The sequence below is a fragment of the Callorhinus ursinus genome, unplaced genomic scaffold, assembly GCF_003265705.2.
Source record: "Callorhinus ursinus isolate GAN/ISIS: 27379988/994484 unplaced genomic scaffold, GSC_fseal_2.0 scaffold39, whole genome shotgun sequence".
Taxonomy (NCBI): domain Eukaryota; kingdom Metazoa; phylum Chordata; class Mammalia; order Carnivora; family Otariidae; genus Callorhinus; species Callorhinus ursinus.
In genome coordinates this window covers 19,258,463-19,280,999 of record NW_027397101.1, presented here as the reverse complement: position 1 = coordinate 19,280,999, position 22,537 = coordinate 19,258,463, and the positions used below count along the sequence as shown (strand labels likewise).

The 22,537-nt window shown below is 38.4% G+C and overlaps 1 protein-coding gene across 7 annotated transcripts in view; it reads right to left on the bottom strand.

The window, feature by feature from the left end:
• CNTLN (centlein) overlaps positions 1-21,920 on the bottom strand; it is a 294,410-nt gene extending 272,490 nt beyond the window's left edge. For all 7 annotated transcript variants that reach the window (XM_073880839.1, XM_073880843.1, XM_073880842.1 and 4 more), the window contains exons 1-2: positions 21,499-21,920; positions 14,627-14,715 (exon numbers count right to left, since the gene is read on the bottom strand). In XM_073880839.1, the coding sequence (XP_073736940.1) occupies positions 14,627-14,715; positions 21,499-21,858 (449 nt within the window). In that variant the 5' untranslated portion in view covers positions 21,859-21,920. The remainder of the gene's footprint in view (positions 1-14,626; positions 14,716-21,498) is intronic.
• Between the last annotated feature and the right edge of the window lie 617 nt (positions 21,921-22,537).

Here is a 22,537-nt window from a genome sequence, read left to right as displayed (position 1 = left end):
TGTCTTCTTGGAGAGGGGCCTGCCATGCTGTTACTCAGGCAACCCTGTTTGGACAGAGCTGCCCTGCCCCCTGGGACGGGAGATGGGCTCAGTGAAAACCAGTTTTGGGGGCTTTTGTTCTCTCGCAGCTTTCCCTGGTGGCTTTCCACGTCTCTTCCAAGAGTCAGAGCAGAAGAGACTGTTTCTAACCCTCTGCCTCAGAGCAGAGAGATCGCAGTCTGTTCTTCATTGAGTTCTCCAGGCCACACTATCTCCGTTTCTGTCTGTGCTGCTATAAACTGCAATGTCCTGGGTTGTGCGCCCCTCAGCAGCACTCCCAGTCCTCGCCTCCGGGTCAGGGCACGTCTCTGCCCTTTGTGCTTCTAAAACCACCAGCCGCCCCCCGTTCGCAGGCGCGGCCCCATCACTCCGCGCTTCCATCCAGGGGGCTACCCTAAAGTCCTTTCCCCATTACTACTGGTCTGTGAGTCTGTGCCCGGTACCCAGCATGGGAGGCTATCACTAACCAGGGGTGTAGGATCCCCACGGCTGGCTCCCTCCCCCTTCCGTTTATCCTCTGATATCTGCCCACGGAATCACAGCTCCCCACTTCATACCTCAAAACCAACCGCCTGTGATATTCTGTTTGTAGAGATCCAGATCTATCTTCTTGCATCTCAGGCTGATTTCATGGGTGTTCAGAGTGGTCTGGTAGATATCCAGCTCAATTCCAGGGACCAGTTGGAATAGGGTCCCCTACTCCTCCTCCATCTTCCCCACCCCACCAAAACTCCACGTTTCTTAAATGTTTATCATCCTACCTACTGAAGTTGCAATGTTACCTTATGCATTCAAAGATAAAATACAGTGGCAGTATCATATGGCACTAATAATATACTGAAGTGAGAGTTTATATATAATAGCAAGGCAATTGGATTTGTAGGGCTAATAAACAAGTGATATATACAAAATGTGTTTTTGGCAGTAGTTCATGATAAAGTCATAAAATGACAGGTAAACTCAAAATATAAAATAATACTTCCTACAAATTCATAAGGAAAATACAATATATACAAATGTTTTCTATTTGTGTGATATTATTCAACTGGGAAATCAAAATTTTATTTTCAACAACAAACTTCTACTTAGAATTAGTGAAACTGTTTTTACATCTTTTTTCAGAGATCAAGGAAGGAATTACATTAATATCAATATACTCATCAGAGTACTCAGCAAACTCTAGCACAGATTGTCTCTACAGGTGTTTTTCTGACTAGACAATACTCTTTAACAACTAGGCACAGAGCTATCTTTCTCTCTCAGCACAGTGTTTGACACTCAGATGACACTCAATTGATATTTGCTGAGTGAGTAAATATGGTAGAAATATTTGCTTTAGTGATGGCTATACATTTCTGAATCTCATAGTTTAGTTTCCTTGCAACATTTGGTAGCCTCTAGACAACAAATCTAAAGGTAGTAAGGTTCCTCTAGGTATATACTGAAAAGGTACTACAGGCGCCTGGCTGGGTCAGTCAGTAGAGCACGTGACTGCTGATTTCAGGGTTGTGAATTCGAGCCCCATGTTGAATGTAGAGATTACTTAAAAATAAATCTTAAAAAAAAAACACTTTAAAAAGGTCTTAGAATTTTCATTAGTTACCTTGAACCTAAATTCTATAAATTATTTTCTTTGGTGTTTATATATTGCTTTGTCTCAAAGTAAAGATATAAAACAGAATTGATGTCTGAAAAAGAAATCAGTAAGACATTCAGAGCTGAGATACCAGGAGCCTAGACAGAGGGACTAGAAATCAAGGACATAGAGGAATTACTGGATCTGAGTGACAAAGAAAAAGAGAAAGTGACTGAGGCACCTGTGTGGCTCATTTGGTTAAGCCTCTGATCCTTGATTTTGGCTCAGGTCATGATCTCAGGGTTGTGAGATCGAGCCCTCCATCAGGCTTGATCTTACAACCTAGTTGTGCAGCCTGCTTGGGATTTTCTCTCTCCCACTCCCTCTGCCAGTCCCTCACTTTCTCTCTCTCTCTTTCTCTCGCTATCGCTCGCTCTCTCAAAAAAAAAAAAGAGAGAGAGAGAGAAAGCAACTGAACTTGGGAATTGATTTTCTATTCAAAAAGTGACCAAACAGTATCAAAGATTACCCTCAAGATGTGAAATTTAGAGAAAAGGAAGAAAATGGTATGCTTGTGGTAGTAAAATAGTTATACAGTAAAAAAAACAAAAAACAAAAAAACCTCAAAGGAGAAGCCATTAAGTTCTATAAATAATATACTGAATTTGAAGGGCACTATAGGACATGAATTAGAAATACCATAGGAAAAGGATATAGAAAGATATATAAAAGAAAAAGCCCACATAAAAGGATATAGAATGGCTCTTAGACTTTAGTCATGCATAATAAGAAAAATGGAAGTTAAAACTATTTCAGGATATCATTTTTTACCTTTCAGATATACAAAAATACAAAAGTTTGAAAACAATGTGATGGCCAGGATGTGGGGAAAACAGGCACCTTCTTACATTGCTAGTAGAAATATAAACTGTCACAATTTGGTAATACTTGCCACAATTACAACTGTATATATGTTTTGTATGTTTTGATCTACTGTATAAATCTATCTTTATTAAACAAATTCTCCCAAAATTTAGAAGCTTACAACAACAATGAAAGACTGACATCTGTCATGACTCTCAGGACCTCTACTGACCCATTCCCTAGTGAAACTGGTGAACATTATTTTAAAACAATCACTGAAAACTTGTTTTCACTGAAAAAGAAGAAATATCTTTTCAACAACATCTACAAAAATCCAATAAGAAAGGCAACCATTTATGGAAATTAAAAGGGAAAAAAATTGGGAAACTTCCAAGCATGAGGAAATTAAACACACTCCTAAATAAACAATGGGTCATAGAGGAAATCAAAAGAGAAACCAGAAAATATTTTTGAGATGAGTGAAAATGAAAACACAAAATATCAAAACATATGAGATGTAGCTAAAGCAGTGCTTAGAGGATATTTATGGCTCTAAATACCTACATTAAGGAAGAAGAAAGGTCTGAAGTCAATAACCTAATGTTCCACCATTAGTGAAAAAATAAAAGCTAACTAAACCTAAAGCAAGCAAAGAGGAGGAATAATAAAAAGTAGTGAAAATATTAATGAAACAGAGAATAGAAAAGCAATAGAGAAAATTAATGAAACGAAGAGCTGTTTTGTTTTTTTTTTTTAAAGATTGTATTTATTTGTTAGAGAGAGAGAGATAGTGAGAGATAGTGAGAGCAGGAACACAAGCAGGGGGAGTGGGAGAGGGAGAAGCAGGCTTCCTGCTGAGCAGAGAGCCCGATGCGGGGCTGAATCCCAGTACCCTGGGATCATGACCTGAGCTGAAGGCAGACGCTTAATGACTGAGCCACCCAGATACCCCAGAGCTGTTTTTTTTTTAAAAGATTGATCAATAAAACTGACAAGGCTTTACCTAGACTGGCCACAATAAAGAGAGAAGTCACAAATTATCAGGATCAGAAATTAAAAGAAAGAGGATATTACTACCAACCTAATAAAAATGAAAAGGATTATAAAGGAATGCTCTGAAAAATCATATGCCAGCAAATTAGATAACCTAGATAAAATTCCTAAAAAGACACAAATTACCAAAACTGACACAAGAAAAAAGTAGCAAACCTGAACTAACCTATTCAATTAGCAATAAAAAAATAACCACAAAGCCCAGGACTATGGCTTATGGCTGGGGCGGGGGGGGGGGGGTTAATGGCTGAATTCTATCAAACATTTAAAGAACAACTAATACCAGTTCTTCAATAACTCTTCTGAAAAAATAAAAGGAAATACTTCCCAACCCATTTTATAAGGCCCATATTACCCTGATACAAAAAACAAAGACATCATAAGGAAAAAAACAAAACAAAACAAAACAGCCAACTACAGACTAATACCTCTTATGAATACACAAAACTTCTCAACAAAATACTAAAACCCAAATCCAACAACATATCAAAAAAATTATACATCATGACCACCAAATGGAATTTATCCCAGGAATATAAAGTTAGTTTAACTTCTGAAAATCAATTAATGTCATACATTGTATCAATAGACTGTAAAACAAAAAATCACACAATCATCTCAATATACACAGAAAGTACATGTGACAAAATCTAATAACCTTTCATAATAAAAACAAACTATGAATAGATGGGAACTTCCTAAACCTGCTAAAGGACATCTATGAAAACCCCACAGATAACATTATACCTAATGGTGAAGGACTGGATGCTTTCTCCCTGTGATCAAGAATAAGACAAGGATTAAAAAAAAAAAATAATAAGACAAGGATGTTGGCTCTGGTCTCTTCTGTTCAACAATGTACAGGAGTTCTAGCCAGGGCAAGTAGGCAAGAGAAAGAAATAAAACACATTAAGGTTGAAAGGAAGAAGCAAAACTATCTCTATTTGTAGACAATATGATCTCATAGAAAATCCTAAAGAATCCACTGAAAAAAGAATTAGAATAAATGAGTTCAGTACGCTTGCAGGTCATGACATCAATATGCAGAAATCAACTGTAATCTACACAGTTACACTAAACAATCTGAAAATAAAGTTAAGAAAACAATTTCATCTATAATAGAATCATTAATAATAAAATATTTAGGAATAAATTTATCCAAAACAGTACAAAATATAAACTCTGAAAACATGGTTGAAAGAAATTTTAAAGGACTAAATAATTGGAAAAACATTCCATGTTCATGATATAGAAAACTTAACACTGTTAAGATGGCAATATTCCCCAAACTGATCTACAGATTCAACATAATCCCTATCAGAATTCCAGGTCACTTCTTTGTAGAAATTGATAAACTGACACTAAATTTCATTTGGAATTACAAGGGACCCAGAATAGCCAAAACACTCTTAAAAACAAAGAACAAAGTAGCATGACTCCCAACTGATTTCAAACTTACTACAAAACCACAGTCCTCAGTTTAACACTGGAACAAGAATGGACATACAGATCAATGGAATAGCACTGAGAATTCAGAAATAAACTCATGCATCTCTGGTCAACCCATTTTTAACAAATGCAAAGACCATCCAATGGGGGGAAAACAGTCTTTTCAAGCTGGGACAACTGTCTATCCACATGCAAAAGAATGAAGTTGGATCCTTAATTCACACCATTTACAAAACTAATTCAAAATGGATCAAAGTCATAAATGCACTATTATCACTGTTTGTGAGGAAGGGAAAGGAACAGCTGGAGAAATAAAAGACATATAAAATCCCAACTTTTAACTCCTAATGAAATAATAAATTCAGATAATCAATGTATACTAAAATTAGGTGAAACGTTGATGGAGAAGTGAACACTAGCATGGCACCAATACATTATTACATTTACTTTATAGATTACCCGTTGGCCTTAAGGTAAAAATACAACTTTATAATGAAGGGATCAGACTGTCATTACCTTAATGAACTGACTAATATTATCATTACTGAAAGTAGCACAATCAGACAATATGTGCTTTCATTTGAGATATGCTATGGAACAATCTATGAAATATTTGTGCCAAAAAAGTTGAATCTGAATATAATCAAGCTTTAGATTTACCTTTCAGTTTATAATAATTAAAGAGTAAAAATTAAAGTGACAAAACAAGGAAGCAACCAAGTGAATCCAGAATACAAGACTTTCTAAAGGACAACTAATAACCATGTTGGTTTAACAAGATGATGCCATCAAATAGAAGAAGAGTACAGAATGTTCTAGACTAAAGAGACATAATCCATTGATCAAAGTTATCACAAAAAGATCTCAATAAGACACTATGTGCTTTCTGATATGACGTGATAAGAATTATATAATTATATCTAAGAAGATTTTTGCCAAAACAGGAGATCTGAATAAGCCTTTAGGTCTAATGACAAGTTTATGGTAACTATAGGATACAGAATATTACAATCAGGAAAATCCAAAATGTGAGAAACTCTACAGGATAAATGAACCAATTTATTTAAGTTTCAAAGAGAGGGGCGCCTGGGTGGCTCAGTTGCTTAAGCATCCGACTCTTGATTTCAGCTTAGGTCATGATCTCAGGATCGTGGGATCAAGTCCCCCATTGGGCTCTGCGCTCCTTGCTCAGTGGGGAGCCTGCTTAAGATTCACTGTCTCCCTCTGCCCCTCCCCCCACTCAAATAAGTAAATCTTTAAAAAAATAAATAAAGTTGCAAAGAGAAAAAAGAGAAGGATAAGGAATCTATATATTCAGTGGGTAGACTTTTTTTGGGTCCTCACAAGAACAAATGAAAAAAAAATTTTTTTTGAGGGAGAGAGAAACAGCATGAGCAGAGGTGGGGGGCCAGAGAGAGACAAAGAGAATCTCAAGCAGGCTCCACACTCAGCACCCCAGAACAAACCAACTTTTTAAAGAAGTATGAGACTAGGGGCATCTGGGTGGCTCAGTAAGTTAAGTGTCTGACTCTAGATTTCAGCTTCCTTGAGATTCTCTCTCTCTCCCTCTATCTCTGCCCCCTCCACCCCTGCTTGTGCTCTCTCACATGCTCTCCCTCCAAAAAAAAAAAAAAAAAAAGAAGAAGTATGAGGCTATTGGAGAAATCTGAAAATTGACTGGATATCTGACTGTACTCAGGTTATAATTATAGGACTCCTAACTATGACCCCATGGTTTTATTAAAAAGAGCCCTATCTTTTAGAGATAGAATCAATCCTCATTCAAGGACTCAGAATTTGTGAATTTGCTTATTCACTAAAATTCATTTATAAGCCTACAATCAATATCCATGGCATTTTTCAGTCATTTGCATCCCAACGTGGCAAAAAATTTGAGTCACCCAAACCACATGTTGCCAGCGGAGGTTAAACAAGGAGATGTTCTGTTTCAGTATTCATACCATAGGTAAGTTCTTCTCATGGTCTATTTAGTGCGACATTTTTCACAATTTTGCACTTTTTATTGATGATTTCACTGTTAAAAATGATCACCAAGCACAATGCTGAAATGCTATCTAGTGTTCCTAAGTGCAAGAAAACTGTGATGTGCCTTTTGAAGTAAAGGGTGTATTAGACAACTTTTGTTCAGGCATCAGTTATAGGGTATCACAAGTTCAACTGTAATGAATCAAAAATACATATTAAATAAGATGTCTTTAAAGAGAAGCATACATAAAACAATGTTATATGTTGACCAGCTGACAAAAAGTTGTGCCAAAGGCTCATAGGAACCTAAACCTTTACTTCCCCACAAGCAGTGGTCCAGTGTTGGATAATTCAATGTTTGCAAAGACTTTACAGAACATATCTGCTGTGAATAACAAGAACTGACTATAAAGACTTATGTAATTGTGGATGATGTCTGGGATTTGCTACAAAATAATCCATTACTGGTAGAGGGAGCAGAAAAGGAAGTAGAAGTTTACTGATAAAATAAAGTTGGTCCTGAGTTGATAACTGTTTAAGCTGGGTGATGAGTAAACATGGGAGTTCATTAATATATAATCTCTGCCTTTGTATCTAATTGAAATATTCCATAAAAAAAGCAAAACACATGCACACAAATATATGTACCAGCATACCTCGTTTTACTGTGCTTTGCTGTATCATGCTTTGCAGATACCAAGTTTTTCACAAATAGAAGGTTTGTCGCAATCCTGTGTCAAGTAAGTCTACTGGTACCATTTTTCCAACAGCATCTGCTCACTTCATGTCTTGTAATTGTTTTAGGGCACCACGGACCACATGCATATATGACAGCAAACTTAACTGATAAACAGGTGTGCCCTGACTGCCCCCCTGACTGGCCATCCCCCATCTCTTTCCCTCTCCTCAGGCCTCCCTATTCCCTGAAACACAACAATATTGAAATTAGGCCAATTAATAACCCTACAGAGGCCGCTAGCATCCAAGTGAAAGGAAGAGTTGCACATCTCTCTTGAAATCAAAAGCCAGAAATAATTAAGCTTAGTGAAAAAAGGCATGTCAAAAGCCAAGACAGGCCAAAAGCTAGGCCTCCTGCACCAAAGAGTTAGCCAAGCTGTGAATGCAAAGGAGAAGTTCTTGAGGGAATTAAAGTTTCTACTCCAGTGAACATAAAAATGATAAGAAAACTAAACAGCCTTATTGCTAATATGGAGAAAGTTTTAGTGGTCTGGACAGATCAAACCAGCTACAACATTCCCTTAAGCCAAAGCCTAATCCAGAGCAAGGCCCTAACTCTCTTCAATTCTGTGAAGCTGAGAGAAGTGAAGAAGCTACTGAAGAAAAATCTGAAGCTGGCAGAGGTTGGTTCATGAAGTTGAAGGAAAGAAATCACCACCATGACCTAAAAGTGCAAGGTGAAACAGCAGGTGCTAATGGACAAGCTACACCAAGTTATCCAGAAGATCTAGCTAAGAGAATTAATAAAGGTGGCTACACTAAATGACAAATCTTCAATATAGATGAAACAGCCTTCTATTGGAAGAAGATGCAGTCTAGGACTTCCATAGCTAGAGAGAAGTCAATGCCTGGCTTCAAAACTTCAAAGGACAGGCTGACTCTATTGTTAGGGGCTAATGCATCTGGAGACTTTAAGTTGAAGCCAATGCTCATTTACCATTTTTGAAAACCGTAGGGCCATTAAGAATTACACTAAATCTACTTTGCCTATGCTCAATAAATAGAACAACAAAGTATGGATGACAGTACATCTCTTTACAACATGGTTTACTGAATATTTTAAGCCCACTGTTGAGAACTACTGCTCAGAAAAAAAAATTTAATAAAAGGTTCCTTTCAAAATGTTACTGCTCACTGACAATCTACCTGGTCACCCAAGAGCTCGGATGGACAATGTTTTAATGCCTGCTAACACAACATCCATTTTGAAGCCCGTGGATCAAGGAGTCATTTCAACTCTCAAGTCTTATAACTTAAGAAATAGACTTTGTAAGGCTATAGCTGCCATAGATCATGATTTTTCTGATGGATCTGGGCAAAGTCAATTGAAAAGCTTCTGGAAAGGAGTCACCATTCTAGATGCCATTAAGAACAGTCATGATTCATGGAAAGAGGTCAGCATATCAACATTACCAAGAGCTTGGAGGAAGCTGATTCCAACCCTCATGGATGACTTTGAGGGATTCAAGACTTTGGTGGAAGAAGTAACTGCAGGTGTGGGGAAAACAGCAAGAGAATTAGAATTAGAAGCTGAGTCTGAAGATGTGATTGAACTGCTGTAATCTCATAATAAAGTTTTAACAGATTATGAGTTGCTTCTTACGGATGAACAAAGAAAGTAGTTTCTTGAGAGGTTTCCTGGTGAAGATGCCATAAGATTGTTGAAATGACAACAAAGGATTTAGAAACTTTCAGTTTGAAAGAATTCACTCCAATTTTGAAAGAAATTCTGCAGGTAAAATGGTATCAAACAGCATCGCATGCTATAGAGAAATCTTTCAGGAAAGGAAGAGTCAACTGATGCAGCAAACTTCATTGTCCTCTTACTTTAAGAAATGGCCAAAGCCATCACAACCTTTAGCAACTACCACCCTGATCAGTCAGCAGCCATCAACATCAAAGCAAGACCCTCCAGCAGTAAAAAGATTACAACTCACTGAAATCTCAGATGATGGTTAGCATTTTTTTAGCAATAAAGTTTTTTTTGGGGGGGAACCAACATAGTATTTTTTAATTAAGGTATGTACATTGTTTTTTAGACATAATGCTACTGCACACTAATAGACTACAGTACAGTGTAAACATAATTTTTATAGGCACTGGAAAAAAAAATTCTGGGGCACCACGGTGGCTCAGTCAGTTAAGTGTGTGCCTTTGGCTCAGATCATAATCCCAGGGTCCTGGGATCAAGGCCTGACTCAGTGGGGAATCTGCTTCTCCCTCTCCCTCTGCCCCTCCCCCTGCCACTTGTGATCTCTCTCTCTCAAATAAATAAATAAAATCTTAAAAAAAAAAGAAAACCAAAAATCTCATTTGACTTGCTTTATTGCAACATTTGTTTTATTTTGGTCTGGAACCAAACCTACATCTCCAAGGTGTGCCTATATACAGACACCCAACCAAAAAACTTAGCAGAAATTATAACATAGTGCCAAAAAGTGGGGAAAAAAAGAAAGGAATTACAGACAAGCATTTTTCCAAAAGGGTACTAATGGCACTTGGAGCAGTATAATTCTTTAATTAAGCAGGATTAACCTACTCATTTCAGTATGTTCAGCCACCCAAGCCTGTCAGTACTTGACACTAACAATGCAAGCAAAGCTTTATCCACAAGGCCATTCATCACAACATCATAATACAATTTTTAAATGAAATAATCTTAATGTATAAAAACAAACTACTGATTAAATGTAAACATAATGTATCAAAATAATAGAATATATTGTAACCACTAAAAATGATACTGTACTTACTCTAAAGATGATTAACTTGATGAAGATGATACTGACATCCACAAATTACATTGTCTTGAATAAATCCCTGTCAGCATGGAAAATAAGAAAGGGGCCAAAATGGACCATAAATATGAGAAACATCTTACAGACAGAAAGATGTGCTCACAAACCCAGAGGAGAAAAATCATAATTCAAAACCCAAACGGTACATACAGTGGAATGGGAAGCTGCTTTTTCTCAAAAAGTCCCAGAGAAAGGCTTTAAGCACCAATTGGTAAACACAGAGAACAGAAGGCAAAAGGAATCAAGAAAACTAATAAAGGAACCACTTACCAAAAAGCTGAGTTTCTCACTCACCTGCAGTATTTACCTACAGCAAATGGCCAAAGACTGTTTTCCTCCATCAAAAGAAAGTCTTAAATCTTCAGGTTGAAAGGACCCACCAAAAGCTAAGAAGGTTGCATTTTTTAAAAACCCAAATTAATCAATGATACTAAATGTTACAATATTACACATAAAGAGAAAATCCAAAAGTTTAAGCAAGCTACCTAGAAAGAAATAAGAATCATACTTGCACTGGGATCACACATGTACTTGGCAGCACCTCTGTATGCTAAAAGAAGACACTAGGCCTATACTTTCAAAAATCTGAAGAAAATCACGGTGACATAAAATTTCATATTGGAAGTCTGGGTGGCTCAGTTGGTTGCGTGTCTGCCTTCAGCTCAGGTCATGATCCCAGGGTCCTGGGATTGAGTCCTGCGTCAGGCTCCCTGCTGAGCAGGAAGCCTGCTTCTCCCTCTCCCTCTGCCTGCTACTTCCCCTGCTCATGCTCTCTCTCTCTCTCTCTCAGATAAACAAATAAAATCTTAAAAGAAAAATCTTTAAAAATTAAAATAAATAAAATAAAATTTCATATTCAGCTAAATTATCAGTCAAGCATAAGGACAAATTAAAGACATTTTCAGGGACATAAGGAGTCAGAAATTGGAATATTTGTGCATCCTTTCTGAGAAATAATTATGAAAACCCAACAAAAAGAAAAAGAAAGATGTGGGAACCCAGCAACTGTGGAACTAGTCTAAGAGTACAATGAAAAGAAATTCTAGGATAACTATGAATAGGTTTAGAAAGCAACTGGTCCAAATTCATACCAGAAGCCAACAGGGCTCAAGGAAGAATGTCTTCAGTCACTATACAAACACAGACATTCTTATTATAAGAAAAAGCAGAAAAGAAGGGCAATTAGAAATTCCAAGGGGAAATAATGTTGTCCAGGAAGACCAAGGTATAGATATTAAACAGACTTAAATGTAGCATTATTTGGGTAACTAACTAATGGACTACACAGAAAGACAGTGTATTTGACTTTGATATTGAGAATATTCTTTTTTGAAAGACAAAGATTGAATGGTATACCATTCTTCCTTTTTAACAGGTTGAAACATACTAAACAGTTCTCTAGGAAATAATGTTCACATAATTATAAAACTATAAATGCCACTTAAACAGGTTTCCAATTTCAAAAGTCAACTCAAATTCCAAAGTCTCTCATTGTATGACATATGGACAACATCAGAATTATCTGGAAAGCTTATTTTAAAAAGACTTCTGGACTTCGTCTAGAGATTCAGTTGATCAGGGGAAAGTCCCAGAGATGTGCCTTTTAACAAATTCGCCAGGTATATCTTTTGCACATTAAAATTTCGAGAATCATAGCTGTAAAGCAATAATCTCCAAAATTTTCCATTACATACCTTACCAGCAAAAGGCTTTTGAGTATCCACCCCCAAATATATGTGCACTTATTTACAAATTATATATATTTACTTTTATATGTATATTATGTATACTGAAAAATAGAAATCTCAAAGGATAAGACAAATGACCCAATATTTTAATATTTGTCTTGAACAAGAAGAAAGTGAAAATTAAAGATAGTTTTAGCGAGTTTAAAAAAAATATCTACCAAATTAATCAAAACCACAAGGAGATACCGCCTCACACCAGTCAGAATGGCTAAAATTAACAAGTCAGGAAACGACAGATGTTGGCGAGGATGCAGAGAAAGGGGAACCCTCTTACACTGTGGGTGGGAATGCAAGCTGGGTGCAGCCACTCTGGAAAAAGTATGGAGGTTCCTCAAAAAGTTGAAAATAGAGCTACCCTATGACCCAGCAATTATAGTACTAGGTATTTACCCCAAAGATACAAATGTAGTGATCCAAAGAGGCACCTGCACCCCAATGTTTATAGCAGCAATGTCCACAATAGCCAAACCATAGAAAGAGCTCAGATGTCCATCGACAGATGAACAGATAAAGGTATGGTATGTATAAATAAAATGCTACTCAGCCATCAAAAAGAATGAGATCTTGCCATTTACAACGATGTGGATGGAACTAGAAGGTATTATGCTAAGCAAAATAAGTCAATGAGAGAAAGGCAATTATCATATGATCTCACTCATATGTAGAATTTAAGAAACAAAACAGGGGATCATAGGGGAAGAGAGGAAAAAATAAAACAAGATGAAACCAGAGAGGGAGACAAACCATAAGAGACTCTTAATCATAGGAAATAAACTGAGGGCTGCTGGAGGGGAGAGGGGTGTAGGGATGGGGTAACTGGGTGATGGACATTAAGGAGGGCGTGTGATGTAATGAGCACTTGGTATTATATAAGACTGATGAATCACTGACCTCTACCTCTGAAACCAACAATACATTATATGTTAATTAATAGAATTTAAATTAAAAATAAATAAATAAAAATACCAAATTAGAAAATTGGAAAATATATACAAATAAAATGAGAGGAGTATAACGAAAGAATCACAGAAATGACTACTGAGGACGCCTGGGTGGCTCAGTCGTTGGGCGTCTGCCTTTGGCTCAGGTCATGATCCCAGGGTCCTGGGATCGAGCCCTGCGCCCTGCATCAGGCTCCTTGCTCAGCGGGAAGTCTGCTTCTCCCTCTCCCATTCCCCCTGCTTGTGTTCCCTCTCTCGCTGTGTCTCTCTCTGTCAAATAAATAAATAAAATCTTTAAAAAAAAAAAGGACTACTGAAATCCCAAGAATATATCTTCTAGAAGTCTTATTCAGCTAGAAAATAGAATGGGATTGAGAGTGATCACATTTTATCTCAAGGATGACTGAGGAAGTAACAGGGTACTGCAACAAAAGGCTAATTCTGATTATCAAAAGGGAAAAACTGATGAGCTGGACATATAAGCAACATGAAGAGAAAGTAATTACACTATTTTAAGAGTTCACAATAACCAAGGATGGTAAAACTATACATAGGTGTGATTCACAGAATTTAAAAAGTTAATTCCAGAGAACACTGGAATGATCTTAGCGCTAGACACACCAAAGGTGAATAAAGTTCAAGTTACAAAAAATGATATTCAGATTATATAATCATGATTCCAAAAAAGAAAAAGAAAAAGGCATCCATCCATATGCTTAGCTTTTCCTTAGGCAATGTACTGAAATCCATTTAACAGGAAACCAAGTGTTTTAATTGCTATGCAAAGCATCACGGGACTACTATATACCAAATGTTTGGTAAAGAGTACCCAGCATCACTCCACTGTTTGTAATGACCAAGAAGAGGGCCAATAATCTAACAGTTAAATGAATGGGCATCCACCACAGTGTAATATAGACTGCTAAGTGAAATCCCTCAGTCTATTCCAGAACACTTACTCTATTCTGGCACGGTCATCTCAGGCTTTGAAGTACACACTGAAGCTACCTCAGGGGAAAAGCAAGCCATGTCTAGGAAGGATCATGTCTAGAAAGTTGTCAACAGAGGCAGTTTCAGAGTAAAAAGCCAAATAACAGGTACTTCTCCAATTTTTAAAGTTGAGCTTTAATAGCTCAACACAAACATATACACACACAGAGAGACACAAAGAGACACACACAGCATCTGAGTCATAGTTTTATCTCTTACCTGCCAACTTCCCAAATATGTCAGAATACAAGCAGGAGATACGGCCTATTTGTATCTGGTGAATTGGCCCCCCTTGAAATAAGTCCAATAATTATAACATCATGCTCCCCATTCATTTGGAAATCAAATCTCTTTAGGGACTTACTGCCAAGTTTTAATTTTAATAATAAGGAAAAACAAATTCAACAAACCAAATCCTCATGGAAAAATAACTTGGGAGCTTACCTTTCCACAATCAAACTGACTGCTTGTGCAAGATCTGGGTTTGTCACCTGGAGACGTTTCCACAGAGACCATACAAATTCTTTATCAGCCTTAAAGAAACAAAAGACATTTTTAATGCACTGCTTTGTAGCTAAATCAGAGAAGACAGTACATTAAATTAAAAAATGAAAAAACAATTACTTGATCTCTAGTTCTGTAACTCTAAAATAGATTCTTGCAAAGTATAACGGGAAAGCTTTATTTTAAGAAGTTCTTACACTGCTACTCCACATTCACTTTTACTATTTCTACCACCCGCACTTTAGGGTTGTAAGTAAATGCTGGAATGCTGAATATCATGGTTAAATTTGGCTCCAAAAGAGAATTATTCTCTATTTACCACTCCAGTTTTCAGCTCCCCTTTTCAGCAAAATTCCTTGGAAGAGTTGCCTATAATGGTCTCCACTTCCTCACTTCCATTCACTCTATTACATCCTCCAGTCAGATGTCCCTCCCCAATATGATGCTAAATTCCTTTTTCAAGGTCCTCTATGTAGCCAAATCCCATAGACAATGGGCAGTTTTAGTCTTAATTTTTTTTATTAACATATAATGTATTATTTGTTTCAGGAGTACAGGTCTGTGATTCATCAGTCTTACACAATTCACAGCCCTCACCATCGTACTTACCCTCCCCAATGTCCATCACCCAGCCACCCCATCCCCCCACCCTCCTCCACTCCAGCAACCCTCAGTTTGTTTCCTGAGATTAAGAGTCCCCTATGGTTTGTCTCCCTCTCTGGTTTCATCTTGTTTCATTTTTCTGGGCAGTTTTAGTCTTAATGCCTAGGTCGGTTGTTATGACAGCTGTGGTTGAGAGTCAGAAGTCACTTTTGGGGAAGTTTTTAGAAATAGTGATGATCTAGAGATTCTGATTTAATTGGTTTCAGGTAAGGTTCAAGCACCAGTATTTTAAAAAGTTCCTCAGGTGATTCTGTGCACTCAAGGTTGAGAACCATTGCTCTAGGGGACCTCATTCAGTCCCACAGTTTTATGTGTCAACTGTACACTGAGGACTTCCAACATTTCCATCCTTAGCGGTTTTCTCCACCCCTAGGTGCAGACTCCAATCTCCAACTGCCTACTCAATAATTCCACTTGAATACCTAATAGATATCTCAAATTTAACTTATCCAAAAAAATTCTTGATTTCCTACTCTTTCACAAACCTACTCCTCTCTATAGCTCAGAAAATGACACCACCATCAAGTCATTTGTTCAAAGGCCTAACACCTACAAGTCAATTCTGTTCTCTTTTCCTCATACTTCATATCCAATCAGTAAATCCTATTGTCTTTACCTACAACATATATCCCATTCTAACCACTTCTCACCACCTCCACCACCATCTTCCTAGTCCAAATCAACCCCATCTCTTGCCTAGCCATCCATGATGATCCCCTGGCCTCCTTATAGCTCAAAATCCTCCAATGGATTCCCATCAGATTAGGAAAATAATCCAAAATCTGTAACAAGGCTACAAGACCCCACATTATCTGACCCCATACACAACCTCATCTATCACTCTCTCCATTCATTATACACACTGGTTTTCTTGTTCTGCTTGTACCAGGGCCTTTGCACATGTACCATCCACCAGATTTTCATGTAGATTATTTCCTCACTTCAATCAGGTCTTTGCTTAAATGTCACCTCAAGAGAAATCTTCCCTACTATATAGCCACCCAAACTCGTAAGTCTCTGATAACCCTTTACCCTGTTTAATTTGTTTTTTTCACAGCACATTTCACAGTATTATATTTGGTTGGTTGGTTTTACTTGTGTGACAGATACTTCTATTTGTGTCTGTGTCCATCATCCAGTCTCTCCTTCCTATTAGTAACTGAAACCACTTGGCTCTTTGCTGTCCAATTAAAAGCCTGGCCCCTCTTATGTATGGATATGACTAAGTTCTGCCAATGAAATATAAAAGTTATTGCTGGAAATCTTAAAATTAAGACTTATGTCTACCAAATGTGTTACAAATATTTTTTCCTAATATATTGTTGCTTCTTTAATTTTATGATGGAGTGTTTTTGAAAAAGGGTAATTATTACTTTTATATATTCATATTTATCCATCTTTTCCACTATGGCTTATGGATTTTATGTATCAATTTTTCTAACTGGCCTTCTCTACTCAGAGATTAGAAATATATCTACCTAGGGGGCGCCTGGGTGGCTCAGTTGGTTAAGCGACTGCCTTCGGCTCAGGTCATGATCCTGGGGTCCCGGGATCGAGTCCCGCATCGGGCTCCCTGCTCAGCGGGGAGTCTGCTTCTCCCTCTGACCCTCTTCCCTCTCGTGCTCTCTCTCATTCTCTCTCTCTCAAATAAATAAATAAAATCTTTAAAAAAAAAAAGAAATATATCTACCTATATACTTCTAAAACTTTTGTTTTCATTTTTTAATGCTCAAATCTTTGATCTACTCTGTTTGATTGATAACTTGTTTTCAAAAGACTTTTGACAGCCTGAGTACTAGAGAGTACTACTTACCTAAACATTCCTATATATCATGCTTTACTTTATCCCTTTAGAAACAAGAATTTAGAATTTGGGTATTAAAATGATTCAAATTAAAAACAAGAAATGCCACTATATAAATCACGTCATAACCTGCCTGGAAGGTAGTGAAGGTAAGAAAGAATAAGCCATGCAACATAATCTGCTATGTAATCTCTCTATTTTTAAAAGGCATGTTGAGGAAATCACAAAATCCCTTGAAACCAATATGATCTATAAATTTATCTTACAGCTCACTTCAAAACAAAATAGCAAAGATTTACATGTATTTTCACCTCAACTTTTCTACCTAAAACACTAAGAAAGGTTAGCATTAGGTAAAAATGTAAAAGAGTAGGTTTTCATCATTTATGAGTTACTTCCACTTAAATATGACTTTTTTTTAATATTTTATTTATTTATTTGACAGAGAAAGAGACAGCAAGAGAGGGAACAAGAGCAGGGGGAGTGGGAGAGAGAGAAGCAGGCTTCCCGCTGAGCAGGGAGCCTGATGCGGGGCTCGATCCTTGGGGTCATAACTTGAGCCAGAGGCAGACGCTTAACGACTGAGTAACCCAGGTGCCCCTAAATATGACTTAATAACAAAGGACTTAGCTCTAGCACAGTGAAAGAGATATAGCGAGAAATCCAAAAAAATCTGATGAAAAAAATCTACATCACAGAGTTTATTAAACTCAGCCTACAAAAGAGTTGACTAAATGCTTGGAGATCTGAGTCTAAATTATCTTAGTAATGGATTGGCCTTGACTTTCATGTATCAGCTGGTATAGAAATAAGAATCAACTTTGCAGACACAGACAACCAAAATTATCTTTTTCACTGGGTACATACTTTCCCAGCACCAAGTTCAGTGTCTGGCAACATAAGAGACCCTCAATTTACCTCTACTGGAGGAATGAATTAAACAAACATATGAAAACTATTTCCTGCATTTAATAAATAATTTGCCTATCAGAACCCAGGGAAAACAATGGAATGAATTTAATTACAAAGTATGGCACAAAGTATGGCACAAAACAATGGAATGAATTTAATTACAAAGTATGGCACAAAGTGGCCTCTCAATAAATTATTATTATGAAAAATAACCACAAAAAGATTCACATAACCAAAATACAACTACTAACACTGGTGAGAATTCTAATTGTACAGTAGGTTTTCAAAATTTTTTTTCTTTATGAATGACCAGATAAGTTTCCAACACACCTAAATATCTAACAAAAAATATAACTAGTCATATAATCTTAATTCCAACATCACATGCTTCATTAAACTTAGTTTCATCACTAAAGTTGAAGTAATAAACATATATTTCATTTATTTTATTTTATTTTAAAGTAAACTCTACATCCAATGCGGGGCTTGAACACGACCTGGAGATCAAGAGTTGCATGCTCTACCGACTGATCCAGCCAGGTATCAACATATATTTCATTTAAATGCCCTAAATAATTTTTAACCCAAAATTGGCTTATAGGTTTAGTGAGTATTTTTGGCTGCTACTGAAAAAGGAAATAGCTTTGAGATATATATGTATGTCACACACACATATATATATATGTATATATATGTGTGTGTGTGTATATATATATATATATATATACACACACACACACATACATAGCATTACTTCTTCTCTTCTGGTATTCTACAGGTGGTGATAAATGTGCACATACACACACACTTGCAATAACCTGAACTGCAAATAGAACACATTCTTGAAACTCATAATCAAAATTAATAAGAGTACGGTGAAGTTGGGTTCTAAATCAATGAATAAGGCATAAATGTCACAAACTTAAAACGTCCTTTGAAGCACCCTTGAAATTTCATTAGGAAAAGCTACATTAGGAAGCCAATGTCTTATCCTCAGTAGGTCCAATACAGACAGCTTTTCTTGGTTAATCATGTTTTCTTCAGCTAAGCATTATGTGCATATTGCTTGCTAGTTAATCATGTTTTCTTCAGCTAAGCATTATGTGCATATTGCTTGCTAGTAGGGAGCCATATGGAAAAAAAAAAAACCTTTAATATTACAATCACATAGAGTTGGATGAGAAACACTTGGAATTGAGATTGTTTTCTTTTTATGTTTATTCTGAGTAATTCCAATGGGGTGGAATAGTACATGGACCCACTCAAACTTTCTTTTCTCCACCAAGTACATATAATGAAATTCCTGTAAGCTAAATGTGGGGGAAAAAAAACAACTAATCTGTATGAAGCTACTATTAATGACCAGAGACTAATTAGCAGGATTCTTTTTACCCAAACTGTACATTTGACCCATTTCTATGTCAAATTAATTTAGTAGATCTGAGCAGTATTTTCTCAAAAAGTAGAATTTAAAAGAAAAATCAGAGTCCACGACGAACAGTTAGGGTAAACATTCTTTCTGAAATTCTAGGTACGTGTATGTGCATATACTTACTACGTCAAGATGAAAAATGAATTTATTTTGGGTTGCAATTTTTGAAAGGTTTGAAAAACAGGGTTAATACTATGTTTTGGGGTAATGTGATTTCTAGCTGAGTAAGTAGAACAAATAAAAAAGGTCTAAAAGTGAATTATGTAAATTTTTTTAATAAAACAATTGGGAGTTCAATTATTATTTCTCCCAAGTTTCCCCAAAAGCAGGAGTATGGTCTGACCAGTTTTGAATGGGTTACTGCCAATCTGATCTCACATTACTGGAATGTCTATGATCATCTAACAGTGTCAATACTACAAAAATCTCAAGAACCACCTCTATGACCATCTCTATTCTTACATCTGTCTAGAGCACTTTAATCATCTTCCTAGTCCATATATTGCCAACGTCACAAGCGCTGACACCATATTTGAAACTACATTTTTAAATAGGGAATGGATTTGGGGGATGGGGTCAGTGGGCTGTTTCCAACAGAGTGATTTCCCTAATCAAGTCAGTTATAAAAAGTATCTCAGCTCCTTAGCCAGCTGTCACTATGGGATATATAGAGAAAGGGAAAGAGGAAAGTATAGAAGGTATGGGTAAAGAGTATCTGAGATTGAGACTTGTCAAAGTAACAAAAGCCTTTATCAGGGGTTAACATCTTTATCCAAGGGTGAGGTGTGTAGGTGAAAAAATGCTTTAGTTCACTGGTGTCTTATTTGTTCCTTTGCTCCTTATCCAGTGAAGAACAGAAAATGGGAAAATGAAAAAGAAGCAGTCATATTATTTCCCCAACCTGTTTAAGCAAATGCATATTCAATTTGAATAAAATTGTCCTGTTTTTACAGCTTTGACTCAATCACCAAGGACCTGCTAAAGGGGCAAAAGAACCCAATAGAACAAACTATGAAAGAGAATCAATTTCATGAATTTTTACTAATCTCAACTGATGATAGTGTTCATAAAGTTACCTTGGTTGTTAGCAGTTCCTAATTGGTTCTATCTTGAAGACAGAGTGATTAAAAGATTTATTGTTGAGTGAATCCCCAACATTTATATCGCCCAACCCTGTCTAAAGGTTCTGGTAAAATCAGAGAAGAGATGGTGGTAAGGATGCAAAACTAAAATGAAATCAAATCTCTTTGAACATGAGTGCAGCCAAGCCATCTTTAATAACTCTACAAATAACAGGCAAGTAAATTAACATAATTGATTTACTAAATGCTTTTCACTGGCAAGATGACATGAAAATGAAATTTCTCTCTCAAGGGCTATGGAATTAGTATAGCTAGTTAATAAACATTAAGCATCATCTATTCTGTGTGAAAGTTCCCGGCCTGACTCCCTAAAAATTATTGATCTGTGTTTACCACTTAAGTTTAACTTAGGTTGACTTAAGAACAAGTGTGGGTTTGAAAATTAAAAACAGGCTCCTTCATCGATAGATTTTATTTTAATAGACGTGTTTCAACTTTCCTGTTCAACCTAACAACTCGTGGACTGCACTCAACTCCTCTCCAAGTACCACTTAACAGTCACGACCGGGAACTTGGGCTTGGGGGCGGGGGGGGGGGGCGGGGGCGGTGCGACTGCACGTTTTGGTGGTATCCAAATGAAGAAAACCAAAACCAGGGCGCCAAGGCGAACCCTGCCCGGCCTGTCCGGAGAGGGGCGGGAGCCCCAGGTCGGGGAGCCGGGCGCTGCCGCGTCCCCCCAGCGCCAAGCAGCGGGCCGGGCTGGGTGTGGAAGCCGAGAGGGAGCGCCGCGGGGCGGAGATGGGTGGGTCCCGAACCCGCGCAGCGACGCAGCCTAAGGCAGAGAGAGAGGGGCGCGCCTCCCCAACGGCCCGGCCCCGGCCCCGCTGAGTAGGGGAAAGGCCGGCGGCCACCTCGATACCTGACACAGGGCCAGCTCCTCCTTTAGGCTGCTCAGCTCTTCCTCCAGCAGCTGCGTCCGGGTCACCATCGCCTCCTCTACCGAGATGCCCTCTAGCCGCTTGGACCCCTTGGGCGAGCTGAGGAGTGGAGCCTGAGCCGGAGCTGCCCGCCCTGGCCCTCGCCGGCCCCCTGACCCTTCTTCGCCCCGCCAGCATATATCGTTTTTGTCCACGACGTCCTCCCGCACTACGCTCGCAAGACCCGAGGCCTCGCTGCGTACTGCGTGTACCACAGTTCCCCGCCCAACACGTGGGGACCGGGGGCCCAACTGTCGCGCTGGGGGCGGAGGGAGCGGTGAGGGCGGCGAGTGCGCCGCCATGGCCGCGGCTGCTAACGGGTCAAGTTCTCTGTTGGAAACTCCACCTCCCTTTCCCCATCTGGCGAGCCCGGAGCTCCGAGCCGCGCATGCGCGAGCCTTTTCCCGCCTTGGCGCGCGGGGTCTCGCGCTCGCGAATCCTGGCCGGCTGTGCGCGGGACGCGCGCCCGGCGCCGGCGCCGGCGCCGGCGCTGGACTGCGCACGCGCCGTGGCCCAAGGGGTTAGGCCTGTCCTCGGCGCGCGCCACCCCGATAGGCGCTGTCCGAGAGTCTTCGGTTCCCAACGCCACGCCTGCCCGCCCACCTAAAATCCTACCCGCCACTTAGCGCCTAGCTTACCTCCCACCTCCTACAGTCTTACTTGACAAGCCCCTTGCCCCAAATGATCCTTAACTGTAAATTCCTCCGCCTTCAAGGCCCCTGCCAACTCGTTTGTCACGTTTCATTGACCGCCCTGGAGTGTTAGTTAAACGGCTACTCTCTCCAGCGCTGTTGTAAACTCCTTGAGGATCAGGGAATAAGTTTTACACTTAAGTGTTTTCTTCACACCCTTTAGCAAAACTGCTTTAGGTACAGCTGACCTCCAGCAAGCTGACTGATGTCAGGGAGATGTGGAAAGCCTTGTGTTGAGCTGGGACTATCAGGCGGATTTCCCATTTGAATTATGATCCTTTGCGCACCC